Source organism: Mycteria americana, chromosome 12 (assembly GCF_035582795.1).
Source record: "Mycteria americana isolate JAX WOST 10 ecotype Jacksonville Zoo and Gardens chromosome 12, USCA_MyAme_1.0, whole genome shotgun sequence".
Taxonomy (NCBI): Eukaryota; Metazoa; Chordata; class Aves; order Ciconiiformes; family Ciconiidae; genus Mycteria; species Mycteria americana.
Genome location: NC_134376.1, coordinates 10,508,288 through 10,522,213, shown reverse-complemented (window position 1 = coordinate 10,522,213; position 13,926 = coordinate 10,508,288). Strand labels below are relative to the sequence as shown.

The 13,926-nt window shown below is 42.0% G+C and overlaps 1 protein-coding gene across 2 annotated transcripts in view; it reads left to right on the top strand.

Moving 5' to 3' along the window:
* XYLT1 (xylosyltransferase 1) overlaps positions 1–13,926 on the top strand; it is a 206,815-nt gene that overhangs the window by 132,557 nt on the left and 60,332 nt on the right. For both annotated transcript variants that reach the window (XM_075515567.1, XM_075515568.1), the window contains 2 exons: positions 3,966–4,138; positions 4,789–4,991. In XM_075515567.1, coding sequence (XP_075371682.1) covers positions 3,966–4,138; positions 4,789–4,991 — 376 coding nt within the window. The remainder of the gene's footprint in view (positions 1–3,965; positions 4,139–4,788; positions 4,992–13,926) is intronic.

Here is a 13,926-nt window from a genome sequence, read left to right as displayed (position 1 = left end):
GGCTCACAAAATTCATTAAAAGATTGCTTCATGCTGCTAGAGAAGTCTGATGATGTCATTAATTAGCAATAGAAGTAAAAGATTAGCAGGTTGGCTCTGAGTTACACTGGTGAATGATTGAGCATAATGGGGCACTACAACAAATATGAAAATGATTGCACTATGTTTATTATTCTGGCATTTAGGAATACTGCAATAGCTGAAGATTAAACTCTTAATTATGAGTATTGATTTCTCTGGGCTCTGGAAAGTGCCAGTTGAAATTGCCCTAGAGCTGAGATTCCCCTGTTACCTGTAAAAATAGGTATGGGTTTTCCTGCTAGCACGCGTCGATGTCAGTCCTGTCATGCTTTGAGCAGGAAGCCAAAGGGCAACTTTCACTTTTCTCAGTAAGTTTGTGAAAGGCATTTGGTCACATGCCACATTTTGTTTTCAGTGTAGGATAGCAAAACAAATACGCTTGGATACAAGGGCTAGAAAATGTTTGTTATGAGCTGGGTGAGCACTGCCACTTCTGTTGAGGTTCCATGTGGCAGTTTCTCTGAAGCAAGGCAGCATGAGAAGTCACTCTTCTATCCACCGTTTCCATTGCGTAATGAAATGGCAAACTTTGAGGAAGTTTAAGACAAATCCTGCTGCTTCCAGGCCAGAGCTACTGTTTCACCTGTGCCAGATGGCCAGAAAGAGGACACTCCAGTCACTCTCCCCGCTCGCCCATATGTGCAAAGACATTTCCGAGGCTAGAGCCGTGCTCCCAAGATGTAGCTGTAACAACATTCCTCATGGTTTTTGTTTTACCTGTATTAACATTGTGGGCTTTTTATTACATTTTATAAAACACCAATCTACGTAAGTTATCCTAGAAAAAGGGAATTCCCTAAATGTGTAGGAAAGTTCACTCGACAGGCAATGCCCCCACTCAGGGAAGCTTTCTAGGTGAGATGGGGTGCAGCTCCAGTCCCACGGAGACTGCCCCAAACAACCGGTGCAGGAAGAGAAGATGGGAATTCTCCTCTGTTGGCTTGACTCATTTTTCATGGAAAGGCAGATGATGGCACATGGAGAAGTGACAAGCGTTAGTGAAGGCTGAGCATAGGGAGTGCCGCAGAGGAAGGAAGCTCCCCGTGACTCCTCCGTACCTGGGGGGTGAGAAGGAGAAAAGTGAACAGAGGTGAAAGTGTTGTCAAGGGCTGTTTGGGACCAGGGAGAGAAAGGTGATCTTGGCAACTGCTTTTTGTTGGACTGAAGTGACTGAGGGTGGAGGCCACTTGAATTAGCGTCCTGAGTGAGCTTTAGTGCATGTGGCAAAATGGCAATGTAGTGATGACACTGAAGTAGCTATCAAATGCAAGTACTACCTTAAAATCCTTTTAGATTTTTATCACTGCTGAATGGTACAATGTTAAGTGAAATCATCTGATGTACCTTCTGTCTTCTGTCCTAACACCCAGAAGGGGATGTGCTCCTACATGAGAGGCAAGTCATTAATATGCAGGCATTAACATGATGTGGAAGACTTTGGTATACACAAGTTTTACAGAAATGCAGTGGCTAGAGCTATTCAGATCTTGATATGGTTCATACAGCTCTGAAGTCCTACTGTATGTTTTTTAGTAAGCAGATACTCAGTTGAATGTTTCCTGCCAATTTAATCTTATTTGCAAACCAGGCTGGTTCTTTATCAGTGGAGTAGTCTGCAAAATAGAGGGTGCTAATCAGCCCCGGGCTAAAACCAGGGAAGTAACAGTATAGAGCAGAAGTAGCAGATACTCGGACAGATGGAAAAAATACAACATTCTTACCTTTGTGAAATTCCAGGCAGCCAAGAATAGGATTAGATTAAAGAAGCCATAATAGTATGCGGGTGGAAAATGGGACTATAAAAACCTAAACCTAAAAGAGAAGGAAGGAAGGAGCACATGGAAAAAGAGGTTAGAATAGGAAAATAGCAGAGAGGAAAATAAGTCACTACAGGAATTTATTACAGAAACCTGATGAAGTGAGGTGGCATTTCAGGTGAAAATTCGGTGTTTTCAGGAAGAAACAGAGGATCCATGACAAGTTGAAAAGAGGATGGTTGAGCTAGGAGCTGCTCAGGGTTTCACACTTCCTTCAAACCTGAGGGTTTCGTTAGCTGTTAGAAGATCCACCTCTTATACTCCCAAGTTTGCTGAGGGTCTTGTTCTGAGTGCCCTTGAAATTCAAGTCCGTCAGGAAATTCCAGCCTCTAATAGTATGAATATCTGCCATGGACACCTGGAATCTGCTAAATGGCATCAATTTATCTCTGACTCACTCGGACACTCAATCGGCTCACCAGGCTTTTGTTGGGAAGGTAGGGAAAACACAGCTTTTCTGATGGTGAGGAAAAAAATAAAGGTGGTTAGCAGTTCCTATAAAAGAGCGTAAACCCCAATTCTGTTGTTTTTCTGGGAGGGCAGGGGAGACACCACTTTCAAACAGAGCAGGTTAAAGTCCTGTCCCACCTGTGGTTTCTAGCCTGGCGGGGGAGTTTTGTTGAGCTGGTTATTTATTGAGAACATAGGTGTGCATTGAGTTTGAAGTATCCTGTTTGGCCAAAGCGTTGCGTATGGTTGAAGGCGGTTGTGTTAACATTCTCGCACATGATTGCAGCTGCTGCTTTGAGCTGGTTCAGCTCATGCATGGCCATTTTCAAACCTTTCCTTGTAGTGGGAAATGAACATTTGAGTCCTGCCCATGTTTATGAGCATTTACAGTAATTAAATATGTATTTTCAGTATAATCAGAAGTTCAGACTTTTCAAGATTGTCAAATGGATTTACCTTTTAGAGGAAATAAACCAAAGTAACAACTTAGATCTTAGGACTTTGAAAACTTGTACCTTTGGGGGGGGACAGGGGACTTGAGTAACTTTTGAGACAATGATATTGCCTTTCATTTAAAAAAGAAAAAAGTTAAAATATGCAAGAGGAAAATTGGGGCAGGAGGGTTTTTTTGAGCCAAAGCTCAAAACTTTCCTTCCTTGTTCTGCTTACATTCAAAATTTCAGGTTCTTCCTAAATCATTTTTCTTGAGAAAAGTCCTTAGAAGGTCAGAGTATTCGAGGTTGTGTAACTGAAGAATGAATGTCAGGTTTTGGATAAAATTGTATTTTTCTTACGTTATGTTCAGGTTTTTGAGTTGAAGAGCTGTTACACAAACCACAACCAAAGCACTTTAAATTACTGAGTAAAAATGTCCCTCCAGCCCTGCAGTTAATCAGTCCGTCCTGTCTTGACCTTACACTGTGGTGTTTGCGTTAGAAAATGGAGACCAGAAATTCCTCTGTTTAAAATAAAAATGAGCATAAATTTTAAATAGGATTGTAAGAGCTCCTCTCCTACGTGAAGAAGTGACGATATGCAGGTTGCCATTTAAATGTTCCAGGATACATCTGCTGTTACAAATAAATGCTATCAGTTGAGATAACCCTCAGCAGCTGTTAAGTAGCAGAGTTTCACCAGATTCTCAGCAGAGCTGTGCTGATCATGGGAACGAGCATCTTTGGATAAACAGGGGGTTTCATTGCTGGGGGAGCAGGGGGGAAGTCTGCCTTGGCATTTTCTGAATACTTTGAACAGTGCTTAGAACCTTTGAGGTGATTCCTTTGAAGATGCAAATGTGCCTACCCAGGTAGAGCTTGGTCCGACTCATAAACATTTGGGTACTTATCCGTGTTCGTGCAGCCTTGTCCACGTTGAGGCACGCAGGCAGGGCTGCGTGGGGAAGGCTGGCATGGCTGCTGCCCATGGGGTGATGACCCTGTATGGTGATGGAGGAGAGGAGTACGACCTTGATGGCACACAGGCTGGCACCCCTCGTGAGTTCTCGCTTCTCCTTAGAAACTGCTTTTGAAGAAAGAGCCAAGGTGAAATGTGTACTGCTCTCGTCACCCCTGCCCTGTGGATACGCTCAGAGATGTCCTGTGTTTTGTTTTTGAACAGGAAAAGCCAACAACAATGTACAGTGGGATGAGGACTCCGTAGAATACATGCCAGCCAACCCAGTCAGGATCGCATTTGTCTTGGTTGTTCATGGCAGAGCTTCTCGGCAGCTCCAACGCATGTTTAAGGCTATTTACCATAAAGACCATTTTTATTACATTCATGTTGACAAGGTAATATATCACTGGTTATAAATTGCCTGTCTCGCCATCTGTCAGTCTACCCATCTTTTTCACCTTCTTCATCACCTCTTTACCTCTGCTGCACAGAGTGCACGTCACTTCTTGTGTCTCCATCTGTTATATGTTTGGAGCCTCTTTTTGTTTTTTCTTTCTTGTTATCTTTTCTGTGTAACAGCCTTCATTTCTCCTTATATGTCTATGAGTATCTATCCATGTCTGTCTGTTGTACATTTAGTTAACAGTAATTGATAAGTTGATGCAGACTGACAGTAGTGGCCCACTGGATGGAGAGCAGACCCGAGGTGCCTTGGGCAAGTTACTTTATTTCACACTGTAAAAGGGAGGTAGTAACAGTCACCTCCTTTACGAAAGCCCTTTGGGATCTACTGATAACAAATGATAAATAAGAGCTAGTAACACTGATTAGTGATTACGGTAGTTGTAATAAAAAGAATTGAACAGGGGTCTCTGTACACTTCCAAATTAGCATTTAGCAAAAGAAGGTTGTGTGCTCTAGTAAGTGAGGGCAAAGCAATGGCAACGCTCAGTGAGTCAAGAAGTAGAGTTGGTGGTTAGTGAATACAGGGAGGGACAATTTTGGACAGAGTAACTTGAATGTATTACTTTTTTCTCCTGTAAAGCGATCCAATTACTTGCACCGGCAAGTGCTCCAGTTTGCCAACCAGTACCCAAATGTGAGAGTCACTTCTTGGAGAATGGCAACTATTTGGGGAGGAGCAAGTCTTCTGTCCACCTACCTGCAGACCATGAGGGACTTAATGGAGATGAATGACTGGCCGTGGGATTTCTTCATTAACCTCAGTGCTGCCGACTACCCAATCAGGTACAATGAGTATTTTAAGAATGTACATGTTCTGTACCTAAAGGAAATATGTATTGTAGGATATAAGGGATGACATGTCCGTGCTATGCTGCAAGAAGCAGAGGTCAGAGGGGCAGTTTCTTCTGTCTTACAGCAGAAGACTCCTCTTGGTGAGGCTAAAGCCATGCTTTAGCCAAGGAGACAATCACCTTACTTTACCCTGTGTGTCTGCTGCTTACCTAGGAGGGACTGCGGCTGTAAGCAGGCTAGCAGCACTGGTTCTTCACTTTTACTGAGGAAGCAGAGGCTGCTCTATTTAGTCGTTATTTCCAGCAAGAGAGGACGAGTAAAGTAGCAGGAAGTACTGGAGCTCAGCAAACGAACCCCAGGCATGGAGAGATTCCTCCCTCCCAGGGCTCTGATCAACAGTTTGACTTGATGTCTCAGAAAGTGTTGAAGGTATGAATAGATTTAATGAAGGTAATGTTCTCCTCTTCCTTTTTTTAGTACTTTTTCTGTGAAGGATAATGATAGTAGAAGTGACAAATAACTCGGTAGGAGTCAATTATATCTTCAGCACCGACCATTGCCTGAATATCTTTATTCAGATGGCGTCAGGCAAAGACCTGCACACACCACCACATGACAAGGCTTGTGATTTTAAGTGAAATTATATTTTTTCCGGATTTACATAACCTAGGCCCTGCAGCTGCATTCTGTAAGGTTTACTACATTGTGCAAAAATAGATAGTCTGGTTAAAAAAAAAAAAAAGAAATCCAAAAAACCCCCAGAAAGACCCGACCCCCAAAAAACCCAAGTTTTTTGCTGGTTTTAGGCTATAAGAATTATCAAGAAGAGGGAAAGAGGAAATTCTCCTTGTGACTTCTGTTTCCCTGTATGTTGAAATGAATTGATGAAAGGGGAAGTAACTTTCTTGGGCGATTTTCTGATGAGTGGTGACATAACATGCTTTTAATACTCATAGAAAAGAAATATATTAGATGCTTTCACTGCCTTTCACTGATTAGGTTTCCGCAAGATCTCTCTCAAAGTACGGGTCCCTTCCTGAAGCTGCTACTCAGGCAGAAATCCCCACTGAAGTGAAAAATGAAAAAACCCATGAGCGTATGCCTTAGGAAGGATTTTGTGAGAACTGACAAAAGGCTTTATTGCTGGTGCTCATTTCTAAGCACTGTCAGTGAAATGCAACACATTTTGGGGAGAAAAAGTAGGGAAGAGCACAAGTCACATATTGCATGATATTGGAACATGGCGATTTGAATTAAGAAATCATGATATTTCATGTTGCATTCAATTTAAATACTTTTGGTGTCCAACAGGAAGAGACCTAACAATTTTGACATATTATCCTTGCTTGTGAGGGAGAGTATGTAGTTCTCTCTATATCTCTTGAGTTTTGGGAAAAGCTAGCTTGTTATTCCCTACCGTTCACTTTCCCGGTGAGGAATGCTACACTGATGATAAAAAGTAGACTAATGCAGGACCATAAAGGAAGAGGTAGGTGATGGCACTTTGATTCAAGTAACATAAATTGTAGGAGAATAATTGCTGAAGGTTTAGTGTAATTATAGACTAGTTCCAGCAGATGTATCCAGTTATCCTTCCGTGGTGTTGAGTCCACCCTAAACATTGTGTAATGCTGAGGCCGTGACCTGTGGTGGTCTCAACTGCTCTTAGTTCCCTGTTGAACAAGTTAAACCACAAGGCCAAATGGGATCAGTCACTTATAGACATGGCCGTAAACAATCACAGGATTTGTTGAGTAGATTGTAGTCGGTTTGGTGTTAATGGATTCTTTGTAATAATGCCATGGTATCTTGAAGTCATTCAAACTCTAAACAAGTGCCATTCATCTGGAAAAATTCCAGGCACTCGTTTCTTCATGGGGGAAATTCTTGAATGTCGTGCTTTTCCATTGCAGCCGCTCTCAGAGCTGCACGGTGGGCTCTCGGCAGCCGGGCAGGCGTCTGAAGTGCTTGCTTCCCATTCTCTCAAAGTATTCTGTTACCAGAACTGATGGAAATGTGCTTCCTCTCCACACCGTGCACTTCAACAAAAAGTAAAAAGCCTTTTTCAGTGCTACAACTTTAATGACAGTAACTTACAGATACTGTCAAATTTTTTTGAGTATGGAATATTACAGCTATAAAACCTGGAAAATGTTATCTCATCAAATACATCTATGAGTCCATTTCATTTTCATAGTGGAGATGCTATAAATTAATATTCTTTATAATCTTTAGGGAAGCGTTACCTCTCTGCATACCCCATAGAGAGCTGACTGTTTTTCCAGGAAATAGTAAATAGGGTGTTTGAGGGGGTTTTTTTCCTTCTTTCAGACCTCATGCCGTGATTTGTCAGACAGTGGGCTAGGGGCAGTTTACACTTCTCTCACTGGTTAGTCATATTGCAGTGGTTTTTGCTAGGTTTCCCTGCATAAGAACATATGACTTTTGTGGATTAATAGTTTTTATCCAGAGCTGCTTCACATTAAGCTTTCACTTCCCATCTGCTATTCCATCTGTAACACTGAAACCTTTACTACTTCTCCTCTGATAATAAAAGCTAATCCAGCCTTATAAATCAGAAAAACACATTCAGTATGTGGGGTTAATGCTATATGATGAAGCCTACATCTGTCTGGGGAGCAGTCTGGTATGTTTGCAGGCTACATTACAATTGCTAGGAGCCCTTTGTCCTTCAGAAGAGACGTCCAGAAGCAGATGTCAAGGATCATACTATATAAAGGCAGCGGGGAAAAAATATTAGAACCATTCATTTTGGGAGGGAAACAATTAAAAATGTGTAAAATAAAACATATGCAAGCCAGGACAATTCAGATACCCCTATTATTCTTCCTCATGCCTTAATGTTTATTTTGTGAAGTGGAGTCTGGAGCTCCAGCACCTAGCACAAAGGAGGTCCTAATCCATGTGCTTCTAGTTGTTACTGCAGTAGAAATTGCTGGCAAACAGAGTCCGGACACAGAGGCGCCTCCAACAAAAAACTGCGTTTCCCTTTAGTCATGAGGCAATATGGTATTTATTGGCCTAAGTGAAATGATGTGGTGCATTATCCAACCTCAACTCCATTCAGCTCTGTTAAACATTCTCAGCAGGAAAACGAGGGATGAAATGGCTGAAGACAACCTCTACAAGTGACTGTGAGGTGGGAGGTTGTGTGACGGGCCCTCCTTTTGCTCTGGGGTCGTGAGTAAAAAAAGGGCACATGCCTTCAGCGTCCTCGAGAAATCATCTCTCACAGTCATTGCATTCATAAAGAAATGAAAGAAACCAGCACCTTCCTTCCTTTTCCTTAACTTTTTTAATTTTAGTGGAATTTTTTTAATGATTTAAAGTCTTTTCTTTTGAGGGCCTCTTTCAAAACTCTGTGGGAAAGCTGTGTCTTTAACCTCTTACTTTACATGGGTATCTATTTGCATTATTTATTGTCTCTGACAAACAGCATCAGGTAGTCAACCTTATGTTCAGGGACTGAAATTTCACTCCCAACAAGGTGAACTATGGTAGAGCATCTATTGATGCTGAATGTTTAATGTGCGTTGCAGGAGTCCTTGGATAATGTGGCAGGTGAAGTGTTGCACCACTTAAATTAAGAAGTTTAATGAGATCATTTAACAGTGAATGTCATGTCAGTGCTTACCTGGCCACAAAGCTTGTGTAAAGAATAAACATAATGAAACATTTGAACTATTTATAATTTACAGCAAATCACTGAGCCTCAATCACCAGAGGGATCACCAAATCTAATTGCCAGCTAATGTTTGGTCTTTAATAAAGGTCAAGCAAAATTATTAGCAGAAGCTTGGGGAGTGCTTCAGAATAGTAAGAAAATAGAGTGGCTTATTGATGGAGCCAGGAATGCAGATACAACTACATTTTCAATTATGAGCAATCAGGTGTAACAAAGGAACTTAAAAGAAACCCAGTGAAACTACTTGTGTTTTGCTGTTTGGCACTATTTTAGGATAAGGGTTGCATAGCCGTATTTTCCATAAAAGCCTGTGTTGTGAAGACTCGGTGAAATGAGACACATTCAATAGAGGTTTTGGTCTGGAACTTGAATGACATGTGTATTGTTATACAAATAGCACCTGGGGAAGGGTGGCTACAGACTCCAGTGAGATGATCTGACTGGGACCGGTCCTTTAAACAGGTGGCAGTTTGGTGTAATTTATGGAGATCATCTTTGTTAGTCAGAATCACGCTCAGAAATTAAGAAAAATGAGCTAGCAAAGAAGTATTGATTGACCTGCTCTTGTTTCATTGTGTTGTCCTCTGATGGTCAAGGTAACATTGTTAATGCTAAATAACAATATTCCTCTAAAAATTTAAATGGTCCTTTGAAACTTCAAAGGGGATGCCCTTTGAAGTAGGTAAACCTTTTTCTCAGGTCGATGTTTCCAGCCCAATCAGCCAGCAGCAGACAGGCAGTCTGACTCTGTCCTGCATTTCCTCCAGCAGACCCGCACTCCTGACTCGTTAGGAGAGTTGTTAGCAAAGATAACCACTCAAAATCCTGAGTCCTTGAACTCCTGCCAAATCCGACTGTGGTAGACAGCCTAATAGTGATAAAGCTGTCCTTTCACTCATCTGTTGTCTTCACAGCTTTCATCTCTAACAACTTACACGGCCAGGTCCTGCACTGGGTCTATACCGGGGCTGCTGCCTGTGGATATTAAGAAAGGAAACTGAAGACAAAATGGCTGTGAGGAAAATTAATTACTTAAAATTATTCTCCTCTGTGAGCAGCCAGATGAAGCATTGGTTAATACGAAACCAAAGTGATGACTTCTAAACGAGGTCCCTGGGCAGCAAAGTGTTTGCCAGGAGTGAAGAGGTGGGAGTGGAGGGAATAGGTCTTCAGGTTTTTATTCTCGTGGCAGGTAGAAATAATTATAACCAACAGGTTTTAGAAAGAAGTTCAACCTTTGGGAAAAATGCTTCAGCAGTTTTTCAAGTTATTTTTCAGGTGCCAGAACTATCTGGGAGAACAGCAATTTCCTCGTTTCAGCCACTGGCCCAGATTCATCCCCTGCAAAACATGGGTGACTACCACTCTATATAAACTATGTCAGGGATGATTTTTGCTCTGTCAAATTTACCATGACCTCAGATTTACCAGATTTCACCTGGGCAGTTGACCAAATGACAGAACCTTTGAAGTAGGTGACTGGGAGAAAAAAGTGAGAGAACACAGTTTGCATGGAGTGAGTAAACCAGACTCGAGCTGTTCATCTGCTTTTGCAAAACTTCTCAGTTTTTGCAATGTGCAGGCTTGAAATGCAATATTGGAAGTGCAGGAAAATCTCTTCTTAGAACTGAAACAAAGAACTTAACTTTCACATACAGCACTCTAGCTTTGTGAGAAATGTCTGAGACCTGGTTGTGCCCTCTTGATGGTTATGAACTTAGAAATCCCAAAGCCAGCAGGGCTGGTGGAAGCTGTGTAATGGCAAATAGGATCACCAAATCCATTGGCTCAAAAGGCGCTTCCACTCTTTCTCGCTGTCTGACTTCTCATCAATTTGACTTGACTTAATTTAACAATTCTATGTCTCACTGAGATTCAGACCTCCGAGCTGTCTCTTACAGATATTTCCTTGCTGGCAACACGTAAGCTGGTGCTGGACATGAAAGCCTGTATAAAAGATACTGACTTTCCAGGGCTGAATTTGACCTCACACCCCATACGAAGCCCCCTGTTGCACTGCTGCTCTGAAATGCAGTCCTTGCCACTAGAATAATGTACTGGGCACTAGGCAAATACTACAGCGTGCTTTGAAGTGCCCTTTTGAATGTTATCCTGAACTGAAGCACTGGTAGATCATGTCTATACATCTAGATGGGAGTACAGCACAGGTAGCTTTTGCAGTACAACATCTGTTAAGATGCCAGTGCCTGAGGTTTTTATCTCAGTATTGTCACTGACATTGTATGCGGTTTTGTTTGCTCAGAATATCTTTATCTGGCAAGCCAGACATCAATCCACTCTTAATGCTTCACAAGGAATCTTTTTTCCTGTCCAAAAAGGAACTTTATCAGTGTTTTTCTTGAATCTGCATTCTCTGAGAATTTCAGATGTGTGCTTCTTTCTTCAGCAAATAACCTTTTCTCCTCATCTTTCCTCACTTTGCCAGCACATTAGCTTGAGATTTATATAAATTTTGAAGGTTATCTTTTTGGTTTGCTATCCCAGTTCTCTGTTTTACTGTTAAATTATCAGTGGTTGGCAAAGCAGTGGGTTTGCACATGGTCACAAATGGGTGGGGTGAAATGTTGAAATTATTGTGGCTTAAAAATGTTATTTACATCTGGTGTTAACATAATATTTTCTTCAACCTGGCAAATGTTAGTGGTGGGAGACCCACCCTTTCTCTGTGCAGCCACAGCAGCTAAGGTTACTCTTTCTCCACCTTCTCTCCTGGGTTTAAGGCTATAAAGCAGCTTTTGCTTTTGGAGAATTGTGACATCTGCAGCTCTCAGTAACTTTTTTGGATATTTAGTACTTCTGAAATGTTCTCCATAGCAGCCTCAGTCTGGCAACAGAAATAAATGCACCCCAAGTTGGAGGCTGGTTTGGCTATCCAGGCATCTCTACAGTGCATGCAGAGTAAAGATGCATCAATAAAGCACATTTTTAGAATAGCAGTATTACTCAAAGTACCCTTGTACTTGGCAGCATGTTATCTTGTTGATTACAGTGCTAAACGTTCAGCCCTTCATCTCTTCCTATGTGAACTGAAGCATCTGAGCCAGCGTCTGAGACCACTCAGAGGATGGCCTGGCAGATGAAAGCCCCAGATGCCAAGCTTTACAGTTTGATGGGCATTGCAGCATCCGAGCACTCGCTGGGCTGCCTGGCTGGTATCCTCTTCTGTCTTGGCTCTGGGGCTGCTCACAGGGAGGTTCTCCAGTGAAGAGCCAAAGGGTTTTCATCTGTTTGCCATTTGCTTTCTGGATGCAATTTATTTTTTACTTATTTATGACTGAGAAAAAAGTCTATCTCCTAAAAGAGAGTTAAATGCGAGTCTTCACTGGATACCATTCAGCCTGATCTATAAACAAGAACCGTACAAATGTTGTGATAATGTGTGCCGTGGGTTCCTAGGCAACACAGTTATGTCTTTTGTCTTCAGGATGCTAGAATAATATCTAGAATAGTATTTTTGTAAGGGTAACTGATGTGTTGGGGCTGAGGAAGACATTGAGCAGTAGGAGGGATCTTGCAAGCTCAGCTATTTCTCCTTCACAGTTCCAGGGCTATTTATGAAACCTGTTTTTCACTTACAGCTTGTCCTTGTGGACAAATCGTCTGGGGTAACCAAGTCAAAAAAAGGGTCCTTCATGAAGAACGGCTCTTGTACTTGAAATCCATGGTTAGCAAAATTCTGCGCTAGCTGTCCCATACTGGCAAACCCTTCCCGTGGTAGTCAGCTGCTCATTGCATTCCTGGGTAAGAAGCTCCAGTGGGGTTTGAGTGTGTAGTGAGATGCTGGTCGTTAGGGAAATCCCAGGTGTGACATTCTCTCCTGTGCACTCTCCTGCAGCTTTGCTTCAACTGGCTTTTACTCTGTGGATTTAATTGTGAGGTGGGTAACAGGAGCTGCAAAGAAACAGGTCCTTGTGGTGATTACCTGGGTTTTATGAGCAGAAACTCTAATCTCTCTTCAGCTGGGCTTTGGGGTTGCTTTTTTTTTTTTTTTAGAAAGTTCAGTAAAATCATTTTCAGCAAATTCCAAAAGCTAAAACTACTTGAAAGAGGGAAACATTCCTATTATAGCATTGCATTTTAAACATGCTCTCCCTTCGTGGCCTCGCTGAATTCTCTCAGGAAATTAAAAATCTGTTGAAATTGCCATTAAGACACTTTTTTGTTTAGATTTCAGGATGCCACTTACAATAAAACAGCTGCAAAATAATATCTGATGGCAGTTCAAAGTGAAGATGAAACAACAACATGTGCTATTATACCTTTCCCAAGTCACTTTTAAATAGTTGCGAACCAAAAGGCCATTAAAGGGTGAGCAAAAATGTTGTTCTGATTCAATCTTTTAGTGGTGATATTGAAATAGAAAGGAGATGAATAGATGAACTCTTTTCCTCCAAAATAGGGCTAAAAATGTAAGAGTTGAGTGGTATTTGATGTTAAAGATTTTTCAACCAATTTATACGTAAATTCTGGTCTTGTTTTGATATTAAATTATGCACTTTGATACTTTTTTATTCAGGATTACTGCATGTGAACGAGCTGAAGGGCTGATTTGAATGAAATACTTTGCAACAGAATTAAAGCTGCTTTGGAACAACAGATATTTTTTAAAAAGCGCTTTGTATAAATAAAATACAGTAATAACCCACTGTGGTTCCAGAGCAAGGGTGGCATGAGTGTACAGTCCCAACTGCCTCTTCCCTTTACTCTGATCCAGTGGAAACTCCTTTTTCCCCAGAATTGCGGTGCAAGGTAAGAGCCAGCTGGTGACCAGCTGCCTAGCTCCCTGGGATTTATGGGCAGCGCTGATAGGAAATACTGTATTAACTTGAACAGAGGCATCCAGCATCGCTCTGTCTGCCTGCTGCTGTCCCTCAGTGAAGTCTCTAAGACCATGCCACATGCTGATGCTCCCACAGGCTCCGGGAGCTGTGGGATGAAGGAGGGTGGCTGCAGGACAGAGGTGGGAAGCACGAGGCTGAGATCTTCCAGTGCGCTCCCTTACATGGGAGTTGCTTAAGAGGCTCTATCATCTTTGTTCTCTTCTGCAGGGAACAAACCCCACTTTATCAGTCTATAAATGCTGTAGAGGAGGCCTGGCTCAGCTCTCACGTCTCTGTAGACCAAAAGCAATACTTGTGTGCATGTTCAGTGCTGCAGAGCTTGAGTGGATCAGAAGAGAGTAGGGCACCTCTGTGCATG